Source organism: Pangasianodon hypophthalmus, chromosome 9 (genome assembly GCF_027358585.1).
Source record: "Pangasianodon hypophthalmus isolate fPanHyp1 chromosome 9, fPanHyp1.pri, whole genome shotgun sequence".
Lineage (NCBI taxonomy): Eukaryota > Metazoa > Chordata > Actinopteri > Siluriformes > Pangasiidae > Pangasianodon > Pangasianodon hypophthalmus.
The window spans coordinates 25,195,239-25,212,600 of NC_069718.1; the positions used below are offsets into that span (position 1 = coordinate 25,195,239).

General features: G+C 41.1%; 1 protein-coding gene across 1 annotated transcript; it reads right to left on the minus strand.

Annotated features, from left to right (window-relative positions):
• Window positions 1–8,670: 8,670 nt before the first annotated feature.
• cdkn1cb (cyclin-dependent kinase inhibitor 1Cb) lies at window positions 8,671–10,771 on the minus strand. The gene is made up of 3 exons (XM_026919559.3): window positions 10,200–10,771; window positions 9,974–10,088; window positions 8,671–9,634 (listed from the first exon to the last, which is right to left on the minus strand). Exons 1-2 carry the CDS (start codon window positions 10,633–10,635, stop codon window positions 9,976–9,978), a joined length of 549 nt encoding a protein of 182 aa, XP_026775360.2. The 5' UTR covers window positions 10,636–10,771; the 3' UTR covers window positions 8,671–9,634; window positions 9,974–9,975.
• Between the last annotated feature and the right edge of the window lie 6,591 nt (window positions 10,772–17,362).

Sequence of the window (17,362 nt, forward strand, 5' to 3'; positions counted from 1 at the left end):
CCCTGTAATTCACACACACACACACACACCTCACATCCCTACAGTCAGCCTTATACAGCGCTGTAATTCACACACACACACACACACACACCTCACATCCCTTACTCAGCCCTGTAATGCACACACACACACACCTCACATCCCTACAGTCAGCCTTATACAGCGCTGTAATTCACAATCACACCACATGGCTCTGTAATCCAGTGGTCAATGGCTGCGTTTACATGCCCATCAATATTCCGATTCTGGTATTTGGCACTATTCTAATTAGTATTGAGTCATGTGTGTAAACGCAGCAATCCGATTGATTCAGATTAAGACAATATTCTGATTCCCCAAATTCCGTCGGTAGACCGTCTTTGCCAGCCAAGAAGTTAAAGAAGGTGGAAAGGAAGTGAGAAACTAACCCCTGCTGTGGAGAGTTTTTAAACAAGGAAATCCATTCTATTGTAACAACAGGGACAGATATGACCCCATACTGTGTGTGTGTGTGTGAGAGAGAGAGAGAGAGAGAGAGACTGGGTTGTAGTGAAATCTAGTATTTAGTAGGCTCTTAATGACTTTAGATCTCTAAGCAGACATTCTGTCAATGATTTCATGCTTAATTTGTTAGTGCAATACTTCTTTGCAGATTATTTAACGGAACAGCTTTTTACCACATAATTTATCATAGTGATTAGTGTGTGTGTGTGTGTGTGTGTGTGTGTGAGAGAGAGAGAGAGAGAGAGAGAGAGAAAGAGAGAGCCTATCTCAGGAATGTTGATGAATGCTGATTTATTTATTAATCCAAATGAAAACACCAATTGCCTTGAATATCTCCAAACAATTTTTTGATGACTTGTTTTTTTTATTTTTGTAGTTAATTAGGGATTAGACAGGTTTTGTTGAGGAAGACAATATACAACCGGAAATGCAAGACGCAGTCAGATGGTGTGTGTGTGTGTGTGTGTGTGTGTGTGTGTGTGTGTGGGGCAGAGAGACAGAGAATCTGTGTGATGTAGACAGGTGCTCAACTCTGAAGTGTTTATCCTCTCCTTATTTTTAGACTTTGCTGGATGTGGGTGTAACTTCGACAGGTCTACGTGTCAATCTGCAAGGACACCAGATTCGAAGGTACAGAAGTCTCATGATAATACACTGTGTACACACTAGGTAGGAAGATATTCTTCTTAGGGCCTTAATTAAATAATCTGATAACTTGAATAGTCATCCAGTGCATCTGTAGTGCATGTGTGATTACTACAGATAGACATGTTGATATGTTACCCTGTATTGAAAAAAAAAGAAAGAAAGAATAAACCTTATTCGCTCATTATGGAAGGCTAAGGGTATTCGTTGAGCAATAATCATTTAAAATATGGGACTGTGTAGCACGAATTCAAAACTCGAACTGTTCCAACAATCAGGACCTTATGATGAGACAGACATGAGAGAAAGTTTTAACCAGCTTTCGAAAACTGGAACAATGCAGCAAAAATTAAATGCAGTTACCTTCTTTCCAAATATTCTGAGGGTTTGTGTGTGTGTGTGTGTGTGTGTGTGTGTATAATCAACTAACTTGGTAACACATTACCATAAATTCCTTCCCTTTGAAAAAGCATGGAGGTGAATAACAGATTTAAAATTTAACTGACACGGACCTTTGACTGAAAACATCATGAAAGTGTTTCTATTATAAGTGAATTTGAAGTCAGCTGTTTTTTTCCCTCTTTTCTCTTTATAGAGAGAGATGTATCAAATGTTACTGTCTGTAGTAATCACACCACAGTATCCACAGTTGCTGCAAAGAGACTTAAAAAAATCATGGAAGCGATTTAACACTACACAAACAGAGAGATCATAAGGCTGTAATCTTATGATAAGTGACTTCAAAAATTCAGACACATGAAAACAGTAATTTAGGAATGAATGCATTGGAATTTAAAGAACAGAAGAAATGTATGTGTGTATGTGTGATACTGTTCCTCTTAGCTTTTTAAAATTTTCTGTTTAATTCTTTACTTTTACATGTTCATCTTGCTTCGGTTTGTTTGTGGCTACTTCCTATTTTCCCTGTAATATATTTGAAAAGTTCACTTTTGTCTGTAATCTGAGTGGTAGAATGGTAAGGAAGTTGAAATGGAGGTGAAATGAAGTGAGATGGATGGATCGGTGGATGATCTGGTACCCTGTCCTGCTCCTCCCCCCCCCCGGCTGCCTCGCTGTCTGTGGTTGGCCAGCTGGCGCTCTCAGCAACACAGCTGTGAGGTGACTGAGACAGTTTGTGAACACCAACACTCAGGAAGCTCTTACATCTGCTGCAAGAAACCCCCTCCACTCACCACACACACTCACACACTCACACACACACACGTTCCACTCTGTCAGCTGAGAGATCAGAGGGACAGCTGGTTCTGCTTCTCTAGGCGTCTGATGGTCCATCAGGTCCTCCAAACCCCCACATCAACTCCAGACTGACTGACACAATTTATTTGCATTGGCCATGGCATTATAACAGTCACATTTGTATTGATTTTTTTTATGCTAATCTTCTCTATGTGTGCGATGTCATTGTCAGGGATGTCAGTGTATCTTCTCATTAATTGGGAATAGTCCATCTGCCAAATTGAAGAGGTCTGAGGTCATGGGTCTGTTATTGATTCAGGACTGAAACTGCTTATTGCTAATGAAACCTAATTAGCACGCATGGATTCATGTTGCACAACTGATTCATATTGAGAAACTTGGGGTAGTTCTGGAAAACCATGAATCTTGCCTCATACTGCTATGCTGACTCTGTCATGCAGGTTTCTCAGGAGGATCTGGCCATCAGGTGCTTGTTCACCTCAAGACTACTACAACTCTCTCCTGGCAGGTCTGTCTCTGCGCATTATCCGACCCTTGTAATTGATCCAGAATGTAGCTGCAAGATTTTTTTTTATTTCCCCAAAATCTCCTACGCCACCCCATTGCTGCATTGCTTCTACTGGCTTCCTGTAGCTGCCTGAGTCAGATTTAAAACACTGATTATTGCCTACAAAATGGCCCAGCGTCCCCCTACCTTAAGGCACAGCTGAGTCACTGGCTGTCTTCAAACGAAGACTAAAGACCTACGTCGTCCCCAAGCACGTAATCTAATGCCCAAAATCCATGTCTAGTGTGTTTTCTTTTCATGTTGTACTAACCCCCAGCACGGTTTTAGCCCCTGACCTCGTGAACGAGCATGAGGATGTGTTTTTGATAGAGACTACAATACACTTCTGTAAGTCGCTCTGGATAAAAGCGTCTGCTAAATGCTGTAAATGTAAATGTAATAAATGTAACTGTACGTGAGAAACTTGTGTTGCAGAATTCACATAAAGAATGAAGTTAGTTACTATGTGTAAAAACAAACACTTTATTATATAGTTTTTTTTTCTCCCTTGGTTAGTAATTACACACATTCATGCTGTATGAGTATGGAGCCATGGTGCAGTGCTTTTACAACAGACCATAAGGGCAGTGATGATGTTATTCTACGAGCGGATTATGTGTGTGTCTAGGGCAGGGCTTGGTAATGACATGGCGACAGAGGGAGTGAAATGTTTTGTGCTGGGTTTTGACTCACACCCTGTTTTTAGTCTCCCAGCTAAAGTGGTGTGAAGTGAGTCTCGTTACACACTAATGCTAGGTTACGCGTGTGCTATTTATGGGAGTCAAAGTTAAATAAATACAGCTTTATATTTGCAGGGATTGTGATGGTTTCATGTGTGGGGTGGCCAGTTTACCAGTAGCAACACTGCAAAAATGACATCTTAGCAAGTGAAAATATCTTGAATATAGCCCGATTTATTTAGTATTTCCTTTTATAAGATTACAATAAACCAAATATAAGATTATTAAACTTGTTTCTAGACATTTTTTACTCATTTTAAACTTTACATGTTCTTGTTCTATTGGCAGATCATTTTGCTTCTTTCTAGAAATAAATGCTTATGATCTGCCGATAGAATAAGACTATTTGAAGCTTAGTATAAAAATGTCTAGAAATAGGTTTTAATAATCTTTTATTTGGTATGTTGTAACCCTGTAATAGGAAATACTTGATAAATTTGACTATATTCAAGATATTTTGCTAAGATTTTTTTTGCAGAAAACATGCATATTTTTTTTTTTTTTTCAGTCGCTCTTCAATGTGGGGCTGTACTATTATATTTCAACCCAGTGTGTTATCTGGAGTTTGGTTATATTTGCTGGACCATCTCTCAAACCTGATCAGAGCCCAGTAAAAAAAAATCTCCAGCCCAAAGTCGACTTAAAACCCAACCAAAAGAAGCTGAAATCAGCCCAAAATATGTCAAAAAGTGTCCAGTCAGACAAAGAAACTATAAATTGCAAAAGAACTGATATACCACACTGCTGTCTTTTTTTAATTCTTCTTTTACTATTACTTTGTTTGTAATTTTCTTTTATACTAATATTTGTTGTTGTTGTTGCTGTTTTTGATACCCATATAATTTTCCATATCCTCTTTCCTTTCCCTCTGCTCTTAGTTCATTGTAGTTATGTGCAACATCAGTGCTCTTATCTACAGTACAATAAGAGCATATGGTCCACTCCCTATATCATCTAGAAGATAATCATACACATGAATTAATCAGTGCTGTGCATTTGGTTCTGTGCAAACTGATCCCTTTGCTTGGAAATTCCACTACGCAATCCAAATTAACAGTTTTCTTTACAGCTGAAATGCTTGAACAGCAAGCAACATGAGCAGCTAGCTGCCACTCTGCCTTCTTCAATCCAACACACAGTCACTCATTCATCTGCTGTTTTTTTAAAGTAGTGCAAAGAATGCAACTTTTCAGCTGTGACTGCATTTTCAAACTAGAGCTGCATACAACACTGATCCTGAAACGACTGAGTCACACACCTTCACATCAATCCATAGATGGGTTTTTCTTTTTTTTTTGTATTTAAACTCTGAAAACTCAGAATATCCAGAAAGACTTGCCTGTTTGATTCACCAGCCAGGCAACCAACCATAACACATGCATAACATGTACTGTATGTACACTGTCACATGCCCAGCCACATGACTCCTAGTGACTCAGTGGTATGCATTGGCGTTGGGATCCCACGGGAACGGTGGTTTATACTTTCATGTAATTGCGAGTGGGCAGTCAGATATGAAGCTTGTCGGACAAACAAAGGCCATATTCATTAATGCTGCATTCGACGTACCTTAGAAGTGCGAAGTCAGAGCTTGGAATGATGTCATTTTCGACCTCCATGCATTCGACATACAATATGAAAAACCATGTATGCTTTAATGTTTGTCTTTTGTTAGCAACATGCTAGCCAGATAATTGTGATGTGAGTGATGATTTTCCACCACAAAACAGTGAGCTGTATAGTCAGTGTTATAGATTTAACAAACAAATGTGTCTGTATGTTGATTGATCTAAAGCAAATACTTGTATATACAACACATTCTGAACTTGGAGGAACTCAGAGTTGAGGAGACCACCCCGTGTTCCCGAATAGGAATTCCGAGTTGAGGGGCCATTTTCTTTGTTTTTTTCTGGTCAGCGGTCAGGAGTTATAACCTGTAGTCATAGTTGAATGCAGCATAATATGGGACTGACTGTTTTTCTCTGGTCAGGGCCACCATGGTTTAAATTTGAGAACTAGAACCAGCGATGTACTGTAAGTGTTAAGCTGGGTGACCTTGAAGGCCCATTATAGCAATGTTACAAAACAGTTACCTGTGATTAACCCACTGTCAAGAAGCAAATGTGTGGGAAATATGAATAATATGATTTAAACATCCACATCAGAATACCTTAAGGCCAAGCAGTATAGCACCTACACCTGCCACGCATACTCAACCATGATACTCTCAGCACTCTCATATTACGAAGCCAAAGCTGCCTTTACCAAAACGGCTCATCTGCTTCATTTGACTAATCAACTCACAGCATCTGCGTCAACCAGCTAAAGATCCTTGAGAAGCCCTGAGAAGATTATTCAATCACTCTGGCCCTGGTGCTGTTTACCCTCACCCACACATGCTACCATCTCTTTCATGCAAATGAAATACAAAAGCACATCACAAATTTTAGATATTGCTAAAGCAATGCAGTTTCGCTTGAGCCAACAGCCAGGGCACTTTTTTAACATTTAGTGCAGCCAAACTAAATACGGGACTCTTCCTTGCCCTTTTGTTCGGATGAAGAGGGAGTAGCATCAATTTTCCATTGCTGTGTATCCCATTGTGATGCTGTCATGAACAGGTGTAAGTGACGCTGCCTTGAGGGAATGGGTTTTGTCCATTCGGCTTTGTCTGCAGCCAACAGGAAGCCTGTATACAGTAGAGCTTTCCTCTCCATAAGAATAGGTGTGTTATATCTGCTCTACCTGATCCATGGGACGCACAGTGTTTAAACTATACACTTTACAAGAGCGTTACTGAGGTCAGGCACTGATATTAGGTGAGGAGGTCTTCCAGTTCATCCCAAAGTAAGCTTGAGGTCAGGGCTCTGTGCAGGACACTCGAGTTCTTCCACTCCAACCTTCACACACCATGTCTTCATATAGCTCGCTTTGTGCACAGGAGCATTGTCATGCTGGAACAGGTTTGAGTCTCTTAGTTCCAGTGAAGGGAAATTGTAACGCTACAGCACACAAAGACATTCTATACAATTATGTGCTTCCAACCTTGTGGAACAGTTTGGGGAAGAAACACATTTTGGTGTGATGGTCAGTCAGGTGTCTACATACTTTTAGCCATATAGTGTAAGTTTATTGCTTCTATGTCTAATATGGCTGGTATATATCAAGTATGAGTGCATACACTCCTGGGCAAAAAAAGAGGCAATTATGAAGCTTTTAATGGTCTTAACAACAAATCAATGGTTAGAAAATGAGCAGGAATGAAACAGATGCACTCCTGAGAGCTCCTGTGCCTCCATTTGCTGGTTTCCTTTTGCTGCAGTGAACTGTTTGTTTGGGGAAAAGCTAGAAACAGGGAAATTCACTTCTATAGTCTTCTTGTACGCAAAGGTAAAATTATCAATTTGTTTAATTCTTGCTCATTTCCTGACCAATGATTTGTTGTTAAGACCATTAAAAGCTTAATATTTTGCCATTTCGCCTTGTCCCATTTTTTTGCCCAGGAGTGTAAACTTACAGTGTTAGACAGTTTCATCTAACAATGTAAATATCTCACTGTTGTACTGTATAATAGTATTTCTTTGATACTGCGGTACTGGCTTCTGCAGAATACAGGTTACATTCTGGAGGAAAGACGTTTAGGTCGATATTAAATTGTCATATTGTGATAACTGCCTAACATTTTATCATGATTAACAATGATGACAGGATTTCGCAGCTTAAGACAAATGGGCATAGCAAGGCGATGACAAGTTTCATAACATTAGCTAGCTACAGTGTATGTATCCATAGCAACACTTTGTGGCAACGTATGAATACAAATAGAACTGTTAATCAAAAGATGAAGAGAATGTTTTGTACAAGGCAGGCAGGTAATTTGCAGTTGTTTTCCTCAGTTGTAAATAATAGAGCTTTGAGACATGGTGCATTATCATGCTGGAAGTAGCCATTGTTATCACAGCCTTTATTGTGGCTGTAAAGGGATGCATGTGGTTAGCAACAACACTCAGTTAGGTTGTGGCATTCAAATGATGCCTGATTGGTATTAAAAGGCCAAGAACCATTACACCACCTCCACCAGCCTGGACTGTTAACACAAGGAAGGTTGGGTCCATGGATTCATGCTGCTTACGCCAAATCCCGACCTGACCGTCTGCACGTTTCATCAGATCAGGTGATGGTTTTTTTTAATGTTGAACTCTCCAGGTTTCAGCGAGCCTGTGCCCACTGCAGCCTCAGATTTCTGTTCCTGACTGTTAGGAGGGGAACCTGATGTGGTCTTCTGCCGTTATAGCACATCTACCTCAAGGTTTGATGTGTTGTCCAATCTGAGATGCTCAATACAGTTAAGACTGGTTATTTGAGCTACTGGAGCTTTGCTGAACATTCTCCTCTGACCTATCTCATCAACAAAGTGGTACCATCTGCAGAACTGCTGCTCATAAGATAGTTTTTTGTTTGTTTGCCCAATTGTGTTTAAACTCTGGAGAATGATGTGTGTAAAAATCCCAGATGATCAGCAGCTGAAGCTCTTGATGTGTATCTGTATAATTTTGTGCCATTTGATTAATAATTGCATGAATGAGCAGGTGTACACATGTTCCTAATAAAGTGACCAGTCTATCTAGAAGGCATGCGTGGCTGCAAATACAGATTTGTTACTAATCCACTGTCAAAATCATTGTTAAATGATGTTAGAAATCTACAGTTCAATATAAACAAACATTAAAAATGCTCACATTGATTTATACAGCTAGTTTTGCATCTACTTGATGAAAACCCAACCAACATGATGCTTCCACACCTGCACTAATGCCTTATTGCATCTGTTCACGCACAGGAAAATGATTACATTCTCTGGAAACATTAACATTAGTGTAATTATATTTAAAAATAATAATAATAATAATCTACTCTGAAATGTACGAAATTTCGACTTTGCATAAAACATCATGAATCCTGTTCTCGTCTTAGATGCTATTTTGTGTCCATGGGGCTTTAAATGTTAATTACAGAAAGAAAAACAAATGCAGGAAGTGTTGGATAGATATATACACTTTATATAACAAAATATAGTGAAACATTTTAAAACAGTGAAGTGACAAAATGGCTCAGAAACATGACATGACAGATCCCATGTTTCAGGGAGGACGCTACATTGAAAAGCAAAGCTACATTGAAACATAAATAAACGTTAATGTCCTTTTTACGATATTTATGTATATATTTACACCAAACTAAGAGTTAGCACAAAGGCCTGCTGTCTCGATCTTTAAAGCTTCGTTTGTTTTAACACGATTGTATTTACACGATTGTCCCATTTCCGTGACCGAGATGAGCCTTGGTCTGAAGTTTCAACATCTGCTCAGTGAAATGTGCATTTAAACATGATCAACATCTGGCAAGCAAATCACAGCTGTTTAATAGAAGTAAAATGCATCTAAACAGAGTTGGGTGATCTTGTTGCTCATGTTCGTAATTCATACATCAGCTGCGAGCTACAACGCCGGCGTTAAGCTAAGAAGCGAATTACGATATAGTCGGACAACTTCCAAAACAGACTTCTAGTCAATCTTTACGGAACATGTCCAACTGCCGAGGGTCTCCATCAGTGAACAGCTGGATTACACGCAGGTCAACGTTAGAAGGAAACAGCACGAGGACGTGGAAAGATCCCCGGGATGCTAAGTAAACGGTACACTTGAGATGCGACATGTGTTTGTTTTTGTGTGCACTCTTCAGCAGGTTCTCGCGTCAAGGTCTGAGAAGTGATGTGATGTGCTGTGAGATCATGTCTCCTCATCAACCTCCTCCCTCAGCAGTTCTCCTCATCCTCCACACAGTACGGCGTGAAGGTATGGACGAAGAGCTGAGGTGGTGTTTGAGCTCGTAGTGCTTTGCCCATCATCATCATCATCATCATGTTGTTTCCGTGAGGACGGCGTTCCTTCACTCGCAATTCTCTTAACCTGAGGAGTTTCCTTCTTCAGCTGTAAAAACCCTGAAAAACAAAATGGCAGACAGCGTGTGGTCAGTGAGAGGGCTGCGGAATCCATTTTAGGACTCGATCCACACTGTTTCATTGTGTGTAGAGCGAGTTAAGAGGGTCACAAGAAGGTAAAATGAAAAGGTGAAAATGCTTCACAGTCGCCATTCAGGGTGTTTTTCCCGCCACAGCGCGCGCGCCCCCTCCCTCATCCTGACCCCCCTCCTCCTCCTCCCCCCTCCCCCTCCCTCTTCTTCTTCTTCTCCTCCTCCTCCTCCAGTAGCACCACACCTAACCCTAATCCGCCGCCATGACAACAGCCACCAAACAGCGGGGTAAAAATCTCCCTTGTACCTTCACCGAAGTCGCTTCCGCGGCGTTTGCTCGGACGAGAGGGAGCTGAAGGGGATTTGAGACTCGCTCTCGGGCAGTTTTATCTCTCCTTGCTTCCTTCGTTTGACGTAAAAATCTGAAAATAAAAGCAGAACGATATGGTTTTTTTTTAAAAAAAAAAAAAAAGATACGTTAGATATGATCACGTGACAAGCTCGGGGTTGTTTATTTCCCGCTGCTCTCCTACCTGGAATGCGAGCGCGAGCTGGAGCGGCGCGTGCGCTTGTTTTCCTTCTCTTCGCCCTCCTCGCTCTCGTGCAGCTCGGCTGTCCTGCGCTCGCGCTCTCCCGGTGCGGAGTCTCTGTACGTGGTGTAACAGTAGCAGCCGCCGCCCTCTTCTTCCCTGCCTGTACCGTCTCCTGGTAAAACGCCGGCGTCGCCTCCGCCGCGGCTGCCTCCCACTCGTACTCGCCGAGCAGCGGCGTCCCGGCCGCGAAGTCGAAGTTCCACCGCTTCTGGTCGCGCTCGGAGAGCTCGCGCAGCCTGGCCTCCATGTCGCGGTTCAGCTCGTCGTGATCGACCGCACCGAAGAGACTGCGGCACGCGCTTCTCCTGCGCGCGTGCTGAGGGACGCGCTCTCGCGCAGCGCCCAAACCGCAGACAGAAAGCTGAACGCTCGTCATGGCGGTCTTTCTTCTCTTTATTAATCGTCTCCGAGCCGTAAAGCGACAGTTAGTCCGAGGAAAGTCGCACTTTAACCCGAGCTGCTGCGTTACTATGCAGCGTTACCATGCAGCGCTGCTACATTCGAATTTAAAGAGCTCGTTGCCTGACAGGAACGTGTAGCCACACAGGCGAGCGATCTGATTGGCCAGCGATCGGCCCGCCTCCGCTCTGTTCTGATTGGTCGCTGGGGCTTTTGGAATGGCGCCAAAATGGCGCGAGTGACTCGTGATTCGTCGTCGTTGTGGTCGTCGTTGTTGTTGTGTGTGTGTGTGTGTGTGTGTGTGTGTGTGTGTGTGTGTGTGTTTGTGGGGGTAGGGGGTTGTCTCTTTTGAAACTGTTGAACAGCATTATTCGGTGTTGTTTTCCTCTCAATGCCCGCCATCACACTCAGAAACAGTAATCTTTGATTATATACAGTATTGCCTGGTATCTAACTTGCACTGCCACAGACAGAGAACATACATTTGGCAATGCAACATCTGTACCCCGGGGGGAGTGCAGTGCAGTGCAGGGGTTTAGTGGTTAGCACTGCTGCCTCACACCTCCAGGGTTGGGGGTTCGAGTTTGCATGTTCTCCCCGTGCTTCGGGGGTTTCCTCCGGGTGCTCTGGTTTCCTCCCCCAGTCCAAAGACATGTGTTGTAGGCTGATTGGATGTACCACATTCTCCATAGTGTGTGAGTGTGTGTGTGAGTGTGCTCTGCGATGGTTTGGCACCCCGTCCAGCCCCTGCCTTGTACCCCGAGTCCCCTGGGATAGTCTTCAGGCTCCCTGTGATCCTGTGTAGGATAAGGATGAGTGGATGGATGGGTGGGTGGATGGATGGGAGGAACATCTGCACCCTGGTCCTTGGTTCATAAGTTGAATATGAATTCCATAATAATATATTATCGTAATGATATAAATATTGTGAAGCACTGGTGCAGGTTGATGATGTGCAGCAGACACACCAGATCTCCTCTGGTCGCTCTTCCCTGATCCTGCATCAAAATGGAGAAAGTCAAAAGCAAAATAAAATGAGAAACACAAAAGTGTAAAAGTGTCTTAATACAAAAAATGCAAAGCAAAAGTGTTTGCACAACCTATTTCCCCTTTAATTCTTTTTTTTTCTTTCATGAAAAGAGATTTTGGTCAAATTTACGCAACTAGTACATACACATCATCAACAGTAATTTAGTGCACCAGAGTCTAGGGTTTCTATCTATCTATCTATCTATCTATCTATCTATCTATTGTTTAATTGGGGAAGCCTTTCAAAAATTGGTCCAAAACTATTAATATTCAATAGTTTTTTATTTATTTATTTTTATTTTTTTTGCAGTGACTCAATTCAATTATATATAAAACCACTTTTAACAAAAAGTTTTGTTGCCAAAGCATCGTCTTTGTGGCGTTTACTTTTTTAATCTTTTTAATCTTAATTAAAATCAACAACTTGACTCCATACACTGCATCTGTACAAGCTCACGATGTAAAAAAAACAAACAAACGTGAAATACAATACACACTGAAAATAAAAACCTTAATTGTCATTGTCTTTACGTCACACTTCACTGGAAAAAAAAACAATCAGAAGTGTTTGCTCTATCATTGAGAATTCATGAGTTCGAATCCTGACGATGCCGCTAACATCCGTGGCCAAGGAGACGAGGGAGCACAATTAGCCGTGCTCTCTGGGTAGGAGGAACGTCACGGCGTATCTCTCTGCCCTGTCAATCACAGCGACGCCAGCCAACTGTAGGCATCCATGTATGCGGAAGAGGGTCGATACCACTTTCTCGTAAGTGTGTTACGCTGTCCTGTGATGCAGCATGAGCAGCAACGATGGAAAAGATGCAGCCGATTGGCTTCCCTGGTTGGCCAAAAGTTTGTGGACACCTGACCATCACACCCACATGTGCTTGTTTTAGATTTAGTCTCCACATTGCTGCTATAACATCGTCCACTCTTCTGGGAAGGCTTTATTGATGTCTTATTGCTCTCTTAATTGCTAGTGAATTGAGGATTCTGCGCTCTCATTGCCTTGGAACCAACCCAGCCAATGGGAGTGTAATCTCTGTGCCAGTCCCAAGCCCGGATAAAAAACGGGAGGGTTGAGTCAGGAAGGACGTCCGGCGTAAAACCTGTGCCAAATCAAACGTGGCCCAGCGATCTGCTGTGGTGACCCTTAACACGAGCAGCCAAAAGAACAACAATTGCTACTGGATTGATCTCTTAATCTTGATAAAATTGTTAATCTGATGGAATATACATACAGTTCACATCAGATCTAGGAGTTATTTTACCTTTTATATATTTTTTTTAACCTTTGTGTATTTTTGGAAATCAACAAGGATGTCTAAAAAATATGTTCTTATTATTCCAGGCATCAGATTTACAAAGTAATATCTGTCTACTATCCAGTATTACTATATCAGAGTGACATAGAAATACTGGATATTTCAGGTATGTATGTTATTTCTATTCAAGTTACTACAAGTGAGGAGTAGGATTCAAATGTCGCAGTGAAATTCCTGCCATGTATTAGGACAGCATTACGGGTGCAGAAGGGAGGGGAAGGGGGTAATGGGGGGGTAATGGGGGGGTAATGGGGTAATGGGGGCATCCCCAGTTCGAGACCTGAGCTCAGGGTGCTATCAGTGTGCTGTTTCCTACGTTCTGTCAGCGTCCCAGATTTTCCACTGGGTCTCTGGTTTCCTTCCACCATCCCAGAACATGCCGTTAAATGGATTAGTTGTGGACGTGTGTGTTGTGGATGTGTGTGTGGTGCCCCATGATGTTCCCGGGATTGTCTCCGGATCCACAGCGACCCTGACCAGGATAAGGATCAGGTTCCTGAAGATGAATGAATTTTTTTTTTGTGCGTGTGTGTATGTGTGTGTGTTAACAAAGAGCTTTAATTTTGACTACATAACTACCTCATTTCCTCGACTGAGATGAGGCTTGGTCAAACAGTTTTACCTTCAGATCTTATGAAAAAAAAGACTTTGGTCAAAATGACCCAACTTGTACATACACATCATCATCAGTAGTCTAGTGCACCAGTGGGAGTGGGGGATATGACAAAAATGACCATAACTGCAGACATTTTTATGTAATATCAGGATATTTATTCTTGCCAGCAAATCATTAGTGCCACACACACACACACACACACACACACACACATATATATAAAACGGCACAGAACATTGACAGAATTGATCCAAAACTATTAACATTCAACTATTGTACTGACGATACTCTCATCAACAAAAGTGTACTATGATGTAATTTACAGCAATACTGATATCTTATCATCATATTGCCCATCAGGTAATGGTCATGCTAACTGCTTATCTAACTGCTTATTCATGTACCAGATTAGTTCCCTTTATCAGGCCCAATTCTCCTAGATGAACTTGGCTCAGCTCTTTCCAGGCTAGTGAGAAAGTAGAGTAGGGGTGAGTTAATCTTGCACCAGACCAGTAAGCCCTGTGAGTGGACAGGAGTGGCTTTGCGCAACACTAGTGTGTTAGACGGTAGGTGGTCTGTGTGTGTCCATGGCAGCAGGATTCAAAAACATGTAACAAGAGCGCTAACTAGTGGTCACTTATCACCATGCGGCTACACATGCAGGTTCTTTGAATTTATCTAAATTCTGTCTAAATATCTATAATCTAATCTAACATATTTTGTTTTGTACCTTCCCTAATGTTTAGGTGTAATGATTAACTACAAGTTTAGTCTTCTGGAAGACTGGAAGCATCACTACCTGATGATTATCATTTTATTGTGGACATGGTATTTACTTACTGTGTGTGCACATATATATATATATATATGGGCCAAGCCCAATATGTGAAAATATTAAGCTACTAATTTTATGCTATTTTATGCTATATTAAGCTATTAATTTTAAAATATTAATTTTCTCAGCTTTGGGAACCCCTTTATTAAAGAATTATCCCAAAGGCTCTATTGATTTATCAAACATTGATAAAACGTTATGTGTTTCAGCAAAGCAGATGATTGTGCTCAATGTGTAAATATGTACATACTTAATTAACTTGAATATGATGATGTGAGACAAGCAGAGTGAACTGCCTTTAGTCAGACTTTTTCATTTTATGTTAATGAACATTTCCAAAGTCTTGAAACAAACTTATATTTACAAGATTAAATGTTGTTAAATACTATATTCATCACAATGTCTACTTTTAATAACTGCTACTATTTGAGGGCTCTTTTAATGATGTAGCTGGTATTTGGTCCTATTCAACTGATGAGAAGTGATTACAATAAAGTAGTGTTGCACAGCTTGTCACCCAGGAGTCCAACAAGTAAGCTAAGTGATTTATCACCTGGTTACGATTATTTCCCTTCTTAAACACGTGATTATGCCTAGAGAAGAGATTTGTATTTTGTGCATGACAAATTAGGTGAGTTAGTTTCCATTCCTGCAGTTACTACATTCACAATTCATTCATTCTGTCTTTCAAACCTACAGCATCATTTTACAAATAACAACTAAATGATAACTAAATAACGAGGACTAAACGAGTATTCAAACAACTATAATTTCAATTATTGATTAATCGTTTAATTACTATTTTGCTTGATCTATTTAAAGAAAAGCTCGTCCTCTACATTTATCATTTATTATTGCCTTTGTGCAGAGCTCTATTAACAAGTTAGAAGTATTTCTAGAAATCATAGGCTCTTATAAAGCAGGCGTAATCTGCTATGAAGAATGTTTTTAAAACGAACTTCCTGGTTTGTAGCCTGGGTAGTTACCAAGCTTTTCGCTGTCATTTTTGCCATCAGTTAGCGAGTCACACTTGAGACCCAAGTTTTAGGGAAATGAGGTGCATATGAAATACCTGTGTAAGTCCAAATGCTTTCACATGGTGTAATTAAATGCTCATTTTAGAGAGAAATCAGGTGGGTATTTATATATCTACACATCATATGTGGTCAACTGTGGGTGTGCCATGTTTAAATGAGCAGTGACATTCACATGCAATTATGACTATGAGAAAATAAGGTCTTTCTGGGAAGGGATGTGAGATAGTCCTCGCTGTAGAACCAAAAGTCCAAGGGGTGGAGCTGGATCTGATCCAACTCCTCCTATAAGCCTAACCTTTACTCTGACCCTAACACAAAAACAACACATTAAACACTTATCCAGCCTGAAACACACACCATATCTGGACGTTTGGCTGGACTCTTTTGAGCTTCATCCAGGTACGATCCAGGTTGGATCAGGTCTGACTCAACCCCATGGATTCTGACGCAGGGGTACCGAGGGGGATGTAGGACACACCACACTGTCTTTGAGAGCACTGGATCCACAATGTGCTTGCACACTGAGAGCCTTCCAGCTGGCTGAAATCTCAGTACACTCTGAACGTTCAAGCACAGACTGATCTTTAAATAATCTAAACTGGATCACACTATTTTAAGAGCAGCCTACAGTCCTGGGCAAAAAAATGGGCCAAGCCCAAAATGGCAATTATTAAGCTTTTAATGGATTTAACAACAAATCATTGGTGAGAAAATGAGCAGGAATGAAACAGATGCACTCCTGAGAGCTCCTGTGCCTCCATTCGCTGGTTTCCTTTTGCTGCAGTGAACTGTTTGTTTGGGGAAAAGCTAGAAACAGGGAAATTCACTTCTATAGTCTTCTTGTACACAAAGGTAAAATCATGATAATGATTAAAATGTTTGATATAAAATTCAAACTAACACATGTCTGGGTGTACAACATTTCCCAAAAATATCTTCTGGGATTTTTTTTTTCTTAAAAGATTAGTGATTATTTGGTTTTCTGCCGCACCTGATGCAGCCCATCAAGAGCCACAAGACTTAAACATTTAAAGAAATCAAAGGGAAAAGCTCTCGCATACTAACTTCCTTTATCTATTTGTTTCATTCTTGCTAATTTCCTGACTAATCATTTGTTGTTAAGACCATTAAAAGACCATTTGCTGAAATAATGGGTAGCTACGTGTCAGTTTTTAAGCAGCTATTACACCTAGACATACAAAGGGTTGAGATTTAATAAAGTTCAAGTGCAGTACTGAAGCTTGAAATTAAAAGAGAGTTGAATTATAATAAGTATAACTTTGGGACTCTACTAAACGGACTATCATTTTAATAATAAACACAATCTATTTATAGCGTGGAATCACAAGTTGATTAGCAGTTAGCTGAAACCTTCAAACACTATATGACCTAAAGTTTGTGGACACCTGACCATCACACTCAAGGGCTTTTTTGAACATCTCATTCCAGATTTATCTCCCCTGTGTTTGCTGTTATAATAAGCTCCACTCTTCTGGGAAGCTTTCCACTAGATGTTGGAGCGTGGCTGTGGGGATTTGTGTTCATTCAGCTACAAGAGCATTAGTGAGATCAGGCGCTGATGTTGGTGAGGAGGTCTGGGGTTCAGTCGGTGTTCCAGTTCATCCCAAAGGTGTTCAGTGGGGTTGAGGTCAGGGCTCTGTGCAGGACACTCGAGTTCTTCCACTCCAACCTTCACACACCATGTCTTCATGGAGCTCGCTTTGTGCACAGGGGCATTGTCATGCTGGAACAGGTTTCAGCCTCTTAGTTCCAGTGAAGGGAAACTGTAACGCTACAGCACACAGAGACAGTCTGTACAATTGTGTGCTTCAAATGTTGTGGTAACAGTTTGTGGAAAA